Here is a 12,354-nt window from a genome sequence, read left to right as displayed (position 1 = left end):
TTCCACACTTTTTGTCAACGGCAGTTCTCGTTATTGGATGGACCAATCTTGATGAAACTATGCTATAATGTTGACCACCATATAAAGTTGTGCACCTGACTTTGGAATGTTCAAGATGTCTACGGTTACCATGGAAACTAAAAAAATATAAAAAAAAATCAAAATTCTAACTCTTTCGTTATAAGAGCCAACCTAATGAAACTTTGTGCAAATGTTGGTGGTGGTGCCCCGAAGTACCAACAGTACTTAGAAATTCCAAAATGGCTGCCATTGCCATGGAAACAGGAGAAACGTTTAACATTGACCCTATGGGAAAACACATAAAAGCTGTATTTTCTTTTAGAATTTTCTATGAAACCGAATGAAACTTTATGAATATGTACCATGGCATATGTCAATGCCTCATCTGTCTTTGGAATTTTGGAAATGCTCTTCGTTACCATGGAAACAGCCAAAATTTCAAAAATTTCAAAATACTCCAAATTTTTCTAAAAATTTACAGGAATGTTACCTGCCATGTCAGGAAATGATATTTGATTTTGGAATTTTCAAAGTGGCTGCAGTTTAGTGGCAATGTGGGATGGGTGCCATCCGCTATTGCTTGCAATGGCAAATCTAGTTTAATGTTTACATTTTTGAAGCATTTTAAGCGAGTTATTGTGACCAGGGTTTGTAAACATATGTGCGTTTATCATTCAGTAAGTATAGTTCGAGTTAAAATTGGAATTCTTTGATTAAAATTGATGACTTAACATGCATACAACGTGTATGATATATTTTTGTATACAAACTGTGTGCATAACTCAGGATATTTTTGATATCATATATCGGCTTCTCTCAGCTTTTTCTGTATCGCTTAAAACGCACACCGCCCGCAATCAACTGTACTGTAGCCAATCATGTACGATAAGTTTGATTTTTAAATTGTAAATATCATCAATATTCAATTCATCATATGAATATCGTCAGTTTTTGCAAGCCCAATTTTCACATAAAACCACATTGAAAATCCATCGTACCTAAATAAATCCCACATCAGAAATGATCGCACGTACAATGATAATGCATCGTATCAAATGTCAAAATGAATCGCTTTCAATAACTTTATTTAAGATTGTGTTGATTAAATAACATTTTTTTTGGACTTAGATCATGTTATTGTACATTGTAAAGTCATATTCTAATGAAATTGTGTTAAAAAATACATTAAAATCAATTATTTTGTAATTTCAAAACATAAACAAACACAGTTTTCCCCATCATCTTTTATTCTACAATAGAAATACTCGCATATGACAGTGAAAATGAACTATCTGGATTCGCACTTTATATACACTGGAATAGATATGGAACTAAAGAAAACTATCGAACATGTCTATGTGAAAAGATTGATATGGTCGGTTACTATGTAACCAAATATTCTTATTCTTCAAATGTTATCATAAGAATACGAAAATGAAGATCATAATTATGCCTCCGCCGTCATCGGAGAAGTAATACAAGTGTTACCCTTGTCCGTCCGTACGTCCCAAAATTGGTTTCCGTTTTCTAACTTTTGTCTGCCTCTACCAAATGTTATGAAACTTATACACAATGCTTATTACCACAAAACACAGATCAAGTTCGAATTTGGGTGGTTTGGGTGGCGTCACTTTTACCATTCTCGAGTTATGCCCCTTTATTACGTTATATGCAAGCGGAGGCGTCATCTGTGTCCCATTGACACATTCTCCATTTATTTTTTCTCTAAATTTCCCTGGTTTTTTTTAAACAACGAATCGTTAAGGGTTGGTCAAATTTTCAAATGGTGAATTACAATAAAAGAGGATGGGTTCAAGCACCTGAATAATCAGTTCCGACCCAATTACACGTTAATTATTGAAAGTGGTTATTTCCTTTCTGGTCTATAGCAAGTGGGTAATAATCTTATGGTTTGAAGTATTGCCAATTTCTTTTTCCTCTTTTTCCGGAGCATCATAGATATATAAAGTCCAAACATATTTCCGGTATATACTTCATTACTTTATTTGTTCTCAAACGTTGAAAAGGCAATCATATCTAAAGCGTAATTATATTCGAAACTGCCATACAGTCAGATACTGTAGATCATGAAAGAGGTGAAAGATTTATACCGATAACCGCTACATTCATCTTCTTTTTTTAGGGCTGTGACATTGTGATTTTCATGTGACAAGTATTACGTCGATGACTCTATTTTTTTCTATATTTTGTTTGATGTTCATATTTACAATATTATGAGGTCTGAAAATAACTAAAGAAGTTTTAAAACCGTTGACAGTATTTTTTATGCATTTGTGATATTTGTGGTTTAGTGGTTAAAAGATATTTGAACTCATAAACATAAAGCAATTGCTCATTTTTCTATCTAATACGTAAACTGTAATCAGTAGGATGAAAAAAGGCCAATTGCTAGAAGAACTGAATCACGAAGAAGCAAAGCAATATGTTGGTGGAATTATATTTGTTACAATTATCATGATCATCGGAATAATCGGTAACCTGCACGTGCTCTTTGTCTATACATTCCGAATGAAACCTTCAAATCATCGAATATTTATCTTATCGTTGGCTGTGTTAGATATGATAACTTGTACCGTCGGTATGCCTTTCATTATTGTTGATCTTAGAAATCCGTTGACATTCACGATGATATCAGCCTGCAAAGTCCTACGATTCGTCAACTATTTCATCTGTATATCATCAGCCTTGATCTTAACAATCATTGCCATAGACAGGTATGTTATGTCTTATGCTTACAAAAAGTGTATTTTTTTTAAATGTATTGTATAATTGTATTTTTGTACTTGTTACAGCTGAAGTACATGTCATCGTATGAACTATTTCATTTCTTATTAACGTGTACTTCCTGAAATAAGGGTCAATTTAGTTTTCATTCTGTAAATCAATTTACACTATAATTCATATGGGAAAATTTGTGAAAACAAGAACAGGAAAGTATAAAATATATCGTGCCAAAAACGCCTCTAATTTGGAAAACAAATTCACTGTTGTATAACTAATGAAAAATTTATAACAAAGTTAGTTTAAGATAGGTGTTTACATTTAGATTGACAAGAAAACGTAGTAATGTTAAATTCATTCAAACATGTTAGCTTTCGGTAAAATAACGAGGATGTTAAGTTATGTTAACATATTTTACCTTAGCCGAATTTCATGTACATATATAAATAGAATGAATGTTGAACTTAACGGCTTAATATAAAGATTAGGAGATGTGGTATGATTGCCAATGAGACAACTCTTCGCCAGAGACCAAATGACATAGAAGTTTAAAACTATGATTCATCGTACGGCTTCAGCAATGAGCAAAACCTATAACGCATAGCCAGATATAAAAGGCCCTGAAATGACAAATGTAAAACAATTCAAACGAGAAAACTAACGGCCTGATTTATGTACAAAACAATGAACGAAAAACAAATATGATATACAGCAATAAACGACAACCACTGGATTACAGACTCCTGACTTCGGACAGGCAAATACAGAATGTGGCGGGATTAAACTAGTTTGTTGGCACCAAACCCTCCCTCTAACCTGGGTCAGTGGTTTAACGGTACAACATAAGAACAAACTGTAAAAATCAGTTGAAAAGGGCTTAACTCATCAGATAGATACAAAGAAGAAAAACACCTCTTACCAAAAACACAGACCGGACGTGGCAGGGTATTTATACATTCCCACAACAAAAAAAGACACCCAAGTACAGATCTGAAGGTACTCGCAGTTACCTACAGCTGGTTCAAAGTCAATAACAACTAATAAAAAATTATGCATCTAAGACTTAAGTCTACAAATACTTTGGTATATATTGACATTTTTCATATACTAGCACATATACTATTTGAATAAATAAAAAGTTGACTTATAAATTTTCCTTTATAAATACTCCAAATTTTGAAAAATGTTTAAAATCTATATTAAAGCCTCAGATAAAATCTGTTATTTTTTACAGCCTCTTATGAATTGGTATTGATTTGTGTCTTTCTATTATTTTCTAGATATAGAAAGATATGTGTTCCTCTTGGAAAGCAGATTTCAAGGCGAATAGCGAAAATATTGATCTTGGTTTGTCTTGGTATATCCATGGTTCTATCCTGGCCAGCGCCAGCACTGTATGGACATAGTTCTATTAACACTACGAACCCAAACATTACGGGAGTCCGATGCTTTACTGAAGATAAATTCAAGAACACTAAGTTCCAAGCTTATTTCAACGCAGTTTTGATTTTAGTTGTATTTGGGGTCTTTGGTATACTACTAGTGATGTACAGTCTTATTGGAAGGGTTATATCTAAACATACGACATTTAAAAGTTCAGTTCCAGGTGGAACAAGTTCAGATACTTCCAAAAGTAAAATAACAGTTTCAACAGATGCAAGTTCTGAAGACAAGCCTTCTGGTTTTAAAGGAGAAAATATGTTGAAAAACATAAAAACAGTCTGTTCAAAGGAAAAAGTAATAATAGACATTCCAATGGCTTCAACAGATTCTTCATCTAGTGCCGGCACAAAACATAAACTTAAAGCGAAGAAACATGAGAAGTCTAAGTTTGATAGAGCTAAACGAACAACTTTTATGTTTTTTCTCATCACTGCATTTTTCTTTATAAGTTATTTCCCTCATTTAACTCTTAAGATATTAGCATTTGTTAAAACAGGATTTGTGTCTAATATGTCATTCAGTGGGAAAATACTTTACAATACATTCGTTTGGTGCTTTTTCATCAACAACATGTCAAATTGTTTTGTTTACGGATTTTGTGACACCCGATTTAGAACAGAGGTGAAGAAAATATACAACACACTTTTTTGCCGAAAGAGATGAAACAAATCAGACGCTGATATTGAATAATCTTTTGCGTCCTATTAAATTCTTTGAAAATCTTTTGTCTAGAATTTTGTTAAAACATGTTTTGAAAAGTGAATATTGTCACTGTCTGCTGTAAATTTTGTTCATCAGGTATGTTGATAGAAAATCACCACGAACTCCTATACCTTACACGTTTGGAAATCCACAAAGATATTTAAAAAACATTTGGTTCAACAACAACAACAACAACAAGAAAAAACAAACACAGAAGACCCTAACAGAACCTGCGAAATTCATCTAAGATCAATAATGCCCTAGATAATTTGAACATCTGATTAAGTAAATATTGCAAAATTTTATTTTATACAAAACAAGGAGGTGCGGAATGATTTCCAACGAGACAACTATTCACCATAGTTCAAATCACGAAGATAAAAGCAACTCTATGCCACCGTATAAGGCCTTCAACAATGAGAAAAAAAACTATACCGTATTGTCGGCTATAAAAGCCCGCGACAAGAAACGTGAAACAATTCAAAAGAGAAAATTAACGATCTAATTCATACAATACAATTTACTAAAAACAAATATGACGGACATGATTCAACGTGAATCGCTAAATTACAGGCTCCTGACTTGGGGCAGGCATATATGTATACATATAAAAATGTTCATAAACTTGCGCAAAAGTTTAATACAAATAAAATTAAAATTTGTAAAATGCCTATATTGAGAGAGAGAGAGAGAGAGAGAGAGAGAGAGAGAGAGAGAGAGAGAGAGTATCATATGGCTTTTTCAATATCACATCCGTATCAACTCGAGACACCAATATAATCCCAAGAGCTCTGCTCGAGGGATTATATTGGTTGAGGGTTGATACGGTGTGTGATATTGAAAAAGCCATATCATATACACTTTATTATATACCTCAAGTAGATGTTTTTCTTGTGATATGACGTTACGCAGATTAGGAGTTTGATAAAGCCTTTGCAACAGTGACTGATATCGATGACGTGACGTCATGCATATTAGGGGTGTGATAAAGGCTTTGCAACCGTGACTGATTTCGATATCATCACGATAGCTGATACAGCACGATTGCTATTGGTCGTATTACACGTACAATTTAACTTGTATCAAATAGTAAGTATACAATAAATATAGTTATCTTTTAATTTATGAAAAATAAAATCAATATTATTACCGATAAAAAAACAATATTTAAAGATTTTTCTACCGTGTTAAATTAATAACCTTTAAAAATAAATCTTCTCAAAAGATCAATGAGTTTAAATGCATCGAATCTAAATTTACGGTCTTTATAAACAACGTCATCGAATAAATTAGGATTGATATCACGTTGGTTTAGAATAAAAATTCTACAGGTTTCGCCAAACTTCCTAACTAACTCTTTGTATCTACTAAAGAATTTAGTAAACGTTTTAGTTCATTAGTGGTAACGACTTAATAATTGTCTTTTAGGATATTTTATTCAGCGCGTAAAAGTTTTTATGGTTTTGAATTTTCTCGAGCATCTATGAAGAGACATTCATTGTCGTGATGCGACACCCATATGGTGCAACAACATTGGTACTCTTCAATGTTATCTTACGAAATATTATATATGAATTCAAATAAATTAACTTAACACTTGTAGGTCATTATACTTGACACAAAATGGATAAATATGGTTAAATCTCACTTTTATCGTTCTGAATTGAGAACTACTAAATAAAAGATCGAAAAACATTCTTTTATATTCAAATCCGGAAGTTTGCTGATTATATATGCCATACTACATGTACTAAGGCGACGGCTATTACTTGTTTATATTAGAGAAATATGTTTAAACGTACAATTAAATTGATTTTTAAAGAAGGAAGTTTTCACAAACATACAAAAGAATTATTTAGACGTACATGTACAATGTATGTGTTCTCATGTATTAATATGGAAAACCCGTATGCTAATATTAAATTTGTAAGCTTGTTTAATGCATCCTATGACTTAAGGTTTTCCGTCAAGTTTCAGGATACAGCATGCGTGATATATTATTAAACTATAAAACCTTTACCTGTGTATTGACAAAAATTCTCATTTAAAGTATACTACAATCATGTTCTTGTACGTTTTCCTTACCGATGTTGATTTATAACTATTTTTATTTGCTTTAAAAACTCAAGAGTAAATTTAAAAGATTTTCAGAGGACAAATATTTCTAATTTGGAAGTCTTATAACTTTCTGATTAGAATTCCGCTTGAAAATGGATAACAAAGGACTTGAAGAATTAAATAATGAAGAGGCGAAGCAATACATTGGTGGAATTATATTTGTTACAATTATCATGATCATCGGAGTAATTGGCAACCTGCACGTGCTTTTTGTCTATACATTCCGAATGAAACCTTCAAATCATCGAATATTCATCTTATCATTAGCTGTCTTAGATATGATAACATGTATCATCGGTATGCCTTTCATTATTGTTGATCTGAGAAATCCGTTGACATTCACGATGAAATCAGCCTGCAAAGTCCTACGATTCGTCAACTATTTCATCTGTATATCATCAGCCTTAATCTTAACGATTATTGCTATAGATAGGTACGTAAATACATATTTATAAGCAGGCAAATTCGACTTCCTTATTGTATTCTTTGAATATTTAGATTGTCTTTATTTGTATATAATCACTTTGCATTGATGTTTTGTCAGACAGTTGTCACGCGTTGTATTGTTCAACATAGAGATAAAGTTTACCTTTATAGTAGATTTCCCCATTTCACTAAGGCAATCATGATAGAAAGCACACACAAACCATGCAATTGCTATTATTATTATATAATATATGCTGACCATTACATATATAAGATAAATCTATATTGTCAAATGTAGACTTTGTTTTTGGCTTTGAACTAGCTGTCAGTAACTACGAGTACTCTCAGATCTGTACTATGTATAGTTTCTTTTCCACGTCCGGTCTGTGTTTTTGATAGTTGTTATTCTGTTTTATTTATCGAGCTGATAATTTACGTCCTTTTCAACCGATTTTTGTCGAGCCTGCGACTTCTGTCGCAGAAAGCTATAGGGATAGTGACCCGGCGGCTTTTAACTACTTAAAAGCTTTATATTTTAGAAGGTGGAAGACCTGGATGCTTCATACTTTGTATATAGATGCCTTACATTATGAAGTTTCCGTCTGTCATATGTCTATTGTTCTTGACCTCATTTTAATGGCTCGGTGACTACTTGAAAAAAAGTGTTTTGTAATGTTGATTTCTCTCTTATTATGAGTAATAGGATAACTATATTTAGTAAATGCGTACCTTGCAAGATCCTTATGCCTGTCAGACAGTTTTCATCTGACCGCGACCTCATTTCATGGATCAGTGAACAAGGTAAATTTTTCGTGGTCATGTCCATATATTAGATACAATAAGCAATAGGTCTACTATATTTGGTGCATTGAATGATTGTAAGGTGTACATGTCCAACTGGCAGGTGTCATCTGTCCTTGACCTCATTTTCATAGTTCAGTGGTTAAAGTTAAGTTTTTGTGTTTTGGTCTTTTTTTCTAATACTATATGCAATAGGTCAACTATATTTGGTGTATGGAAATGTTTTACGATGTACATGTCAGTCTGGCAGATTTTATTTGACCTTGACCTCATTTTCATGGTTCATTGCTCAGTGATAAGTATTTGTGTTTTGGTCTGTTTTTCTTAAACTATAAGCAATAGGTTAACTATATTTGGTGTATGGAATGATTGTAAGGTGTAAACGTTTTTCCAGTTTAGTTTATCTGACTTTGACCTCATTTTCTTGGCCCATGTTAAGTTTATGTGATACTTATAGTAAAGCTATCAACATAAAATTAATGGTCAGTAAAGCAGGCGAGACATTTAAGCGTGTGTACTCTTGTTATTGTATGTTTTTATGTTCTACTGTTACACCACTGTCCCAGGTAAGGGTAGGATTTGGCGCCAGCAAACATGTTTAAACCCGACACATTCTTTATGTGCCTGTCAGGAGCCAGTATTTCAATGACTGTCGTTGGTCCGTGTCTGTCATGTTTATTTTTCGTAAATTGCTTAGTCATGAATTAGGCCTTTTTCTCAATTGAATTGTTTTACATTTTCATGTCGGGACCTTTTAAAGCCGACTATACCGTATAGTTTTTCCCATTGTTGAAGGCCGTATTGTTGCCTGTAATTGTTTACATCAACTTCAATTGAACTTTGATGGATACTTGTCTCATTTGCAATCATACCAAATCTCCTTATTTTTATATGAATACACTTATTAGGGTGTAGTAATTGCTCCCAGAAATTCAACATTCTAAGTTCTGCGGATATCTCCCACTTTCCCCATAAACCGTATAATTAATTTTACTAGTAAAGACACTTTCGATCTTTTTGATAAATTGCAAGTTCACTTTATTAATATCCTTCATATTTTCGAATCCCTAAAGATCAGAGGTAAATAGCAAAATAGGCGATACAAAACAGTAAAATAATTTTAATTGATAATCTACTGAAATGATCAAATATCTAGTTCGTGATTTATGTGTTTGCTGCTCTTTATTCGAGAACAAATCCAGGCACTGAATACCGCTATGCTAACAGCTCGCTAAGTAATTAATTTGGAGAGAGTGCTGTATTAAGTGTTGGATATTGTATTTTGGACACGGAATGATTTATACTATGTATTAAAGCTAGTTTTCACAATAGAGACACTTTAGTATGAATAATTATTAAAGTGAAAGAAAACCTCTTATGACACATTTTACGTTAATTCTTTATATATATTTCTGTGATTGCATCTTATGATCATTTACGACAGATAATTTAGCTAATCTGCAATCAATTCCATCTTCATGCCTAATATATCATGTACTGTGTTACAACTCTAGATTCTACTGACGAGGAAAGCTAACACTAGGCCACCGAAAGCTGAATTTTTAGTTCAGTCTAGGTGGCCGAATGGTCTAGAGCGCTGAATTGTTTACATTTTCATGTCGGGGCCTTTAAAGCCGACTATATTATTACCGTATGGTTTTTCCCATTGTTGAAGGCCGTATTGTTGCCAATAATTGCTTACATCAACTTTATTTGAACTTTGATGGATACTTGTCTCATTTGCAATCATACCACATCTCCTTATTTTTATATGAATACACTTGTAAGGGTGTAGTAATTACTCCAAGAAATTCAACATTCTAAGTTCTGCAGATATCTCCCACTTTACCCATAAACCATTTAATTCATTTATATATATATTTTATTAATTGTATCTCTGTAAGTATAGTTTTTAAATATTCATATGCAGTCCTAAGGGTTCAAGTTTGCGTTATATGTTTTTCATAAAAATCCGAAATATCGCCCAATTTCATATACTTTGCTTTAGAAAGTTTTTTCTCCATTAAAAGTTTTAAATGAAATTAGCGATTCAAAGTGTTTTGCTGACTCTTCTTTCTTTTTATTTTCAGATATCGTAAGATATGCGTTCCTCTTGGAAAGCAGATTTCAAGACAAAAAGCAAAAATTCTTATTGTAGTTTGCATTGGCATATCATTAGTTCTATCTTGGCCGGCGCCAGTATTGTATGGACATAGTTCTGTCAACACGACTAATCCTAACATTACAGGAATCCGTTGCTATACGGATGACAAGTTCAAAAACTCAAAATATCAATCTTATTTTAATGCTGTATTGATTATGCTTGTCTTTGGCTTCCTTGCAGTGTTAGTGGTAATTTATTGCCGTATTGGTAGAGTAGTTTCAAAACATAATACTTTTAAAAGTTCTGTCCCAAAAGCAACAAGTTCAGACATTTCAAAGGGCAAAATAACAGTTTCGACGGACTTGAGTTCTGAAAACAAAGCCTCGAAACATTCAAAAGAAGGAAAAATGATGAACAACATAAACTGTATAAATAACAAAGGAATAACAGTGCCTTGTACAGATTCTGTTATGAGTGCCAATTTAGAGCAAAATCATACCAAAAAGAAACAGCATGGAAAATCAAAGTTTAATCGCGCTAAACGAACGACTTTTATGTTTTTCCTAATAACATCTTTTTTCTTCATTAGTTACACTCCTCATCTTATTCTAAAGATATTAGCATTTGTAAAGACGGGGTTTGTTACTAATATGTCATTTACTGGTCAAGTTTTCTACAATACTTTTGTTTGGTGTTTCTTTATCAATAACATGGCAAATTGTTTCATTTATGGATTTTGTGACGTTCGATTTAGAACAGAGGTAAAGAACTTGTACAATACAATTCTTTGTAGGAATATTGAAAAGGTTTGAACTTTATCCTGCAGAGTATTTAAATTTTTTTATCGAGTTTATAATTATATAAGTTGATAAAGAAACATTCATTAAAACAGTTATAGAATTGACACTTGGTATCTTGTTCAATTAAAACAGTTATAAGATTGACACTTGGTCTCTTATTCAATTAAAACAGTTATAAAATTGACACTTGGTCTCTTATTCAATTAAAACAGTTATAAAATTGACACTTGGTCTCTTATTCAATTAAAACAGTTATAAAATTGACACTTGGTCTCTTATTCAATTAAAACAGTTATATAATTGACACTTGGTCTCTTATTCAATTATGTAAAAAAGAAAGGTGGACATAAATGGTGAGACAGGAGAAAAAAAAATATTTGTCAAATTGATACTTAGACTTGTTTTCGTTTTGTTTAGTTTAGACACTTTTTCATATCTTATTCCGATACTTAATATTACAGAGTGAAAACAATGTTTGAACAATTGTATTATAGACTCCCTGATTATTCGGTGTTTAAAACCGTAAAAAATACAAATTTAAATTTATATACTAACTAAAAACCGTCTACTTCTCATAATGATTGCACATCTGTAGATTTAAACTAGCTATCACGCGTCATATAGACCACCGAACTTCAGAGCAGATCACCGCACTTCAGCGTGACCATCCCACATCAGCGTCCTCATTGTATCTCCAAGTTCTACATATATATATATAAATAACTATATGAGGGTTTTTCTCGTTCACTTAATGGTAAAAAAAAATTGAAAATAAATCGGAATGACCTTTCTCTCGCAGAAAGTGTGATCAGCACTAGCAGTTAAATTCCAATAAGATCATCTGTTAAGTTTTATACTACAACCAACACAGCTATTGATGACTTCATTTTTGCCATTAAATTTTGATACCTTTGCTCCAATAGCTTTAATGCATGAAAACATTCATGGTAGGAAACAAAAGCCCTGGAATATCGTATCAATTGAGTGATATATCCATCCATTCACTAAAACATACTACATGTATTGATTGACGTATCGACTACAAATTATTAACAACAGCTCAACTGACTATAAGGCAACGAAATTTGAACTAGCTTTCGTAACTGCTAGTACTCTTATATCGGTTCTTTGAGTCTTTTGTTAGTTGATCTTTGTGCTTCATGCCGATCTGATGAGTCGAGCTTATTCCAACTGATT

General features: G+C 32.5%; 3 protein-coding genes across 4 annotated transcripts in view; all 3 read left to right on the top strand.

Moving 5' to 3' along the window:
• The window catches only part of LOC127728718 (metallophosphoesterase MPPED2-like), a 154,221-nt gene that overhangs the window by 101,161 nt on the left and 40,706 nt on the right, over positions 1-12,354 (top strand). The window lies entirely within an intron of this gene.
• LOC127728708 (growth hormone secretagogue receptor type 1-like) lies at positions 2,036-4,928 on the top strand. The gene is made up of 2 exons (XM_052236344.1): positions 2,036-2,756; positions 4,044-4,928. Exons 1-2 carry the CDS (start codon positions 2,413-2,415, stop codon positions 4,867-4,869), a joined length of 1,170 nt encoding a protein of 389 aa, XP_052092304.1. The 5' UTR covers positions 2,036-2,412; the 3' UTR covers positions 4,870-4,928.
• LOC127728709 (neuropeptide S receptor-like) lies at positions 6,848-11,424 on the top strand. The gene is made up of 2 exons (XM_052236346.1): positions 6,848-7,459; positions 10,344-11,424. The coding sequence occupies exons 1-2, from the start codon at positions 7,119-7,121 to the stop codon at positions 11,167-11,169; spliced, it is 1,167 nt and encodes a 388-aa protein (XP_052092306.1). The 5' UTR covers positions 6,848-7,118; the 3' UTR covers positions 11,170-11,424.

Source organism: Mytilus californianus, unplaced genomic scaffold (genome assembly GCF_021869535.1).
Source record: "Mytilus californianus isolate M0D057914Y unplaced genomic scaffold, xbMytCali1.0.p SCAF_2, whole genome shotgun sequence".
Lineage (NCBI taxonomy): Eukaryota > Metazoa > Mollusca > Bivalvia > Mytilida > Mytilidae > Mytilus > Mytilus californianus.
The sequence above is the reverse complement of the archived record's forward strand: the minus strand, read 5'-3'. Positions and strand labels throughout refer to the sequence as shown.

Coding starts and splice junctions, on each gene's coding strand:
- LOC127728708 (XM_052236344.1), top strand. CDS start 2,413: ATGAAAAAAGGCCAATTGCTAGAAGAACTGAATCACGAAGAAGCAAAG. Junction 2,757..4,043: donor ACAATCATTGCCATAGACAG/GTATGTTATGTC, acceptor ATTATTTTCTAG/ATATAGAAAGATATGTGTTC.
- LOC127728709 (XM_052236346.1), top strand. CDS start 7,119: ATGGATAACAAAGGACTTGAAGAATTAAATAATGAAGAGGCGAAGCAA. Junction 7,460..10,343: donor ACGATTATTGCTATAGATAG/GTACGTAAATAC, acceptor TTTTATTTTCAG/ATATCGTAAGATATGCGTTC.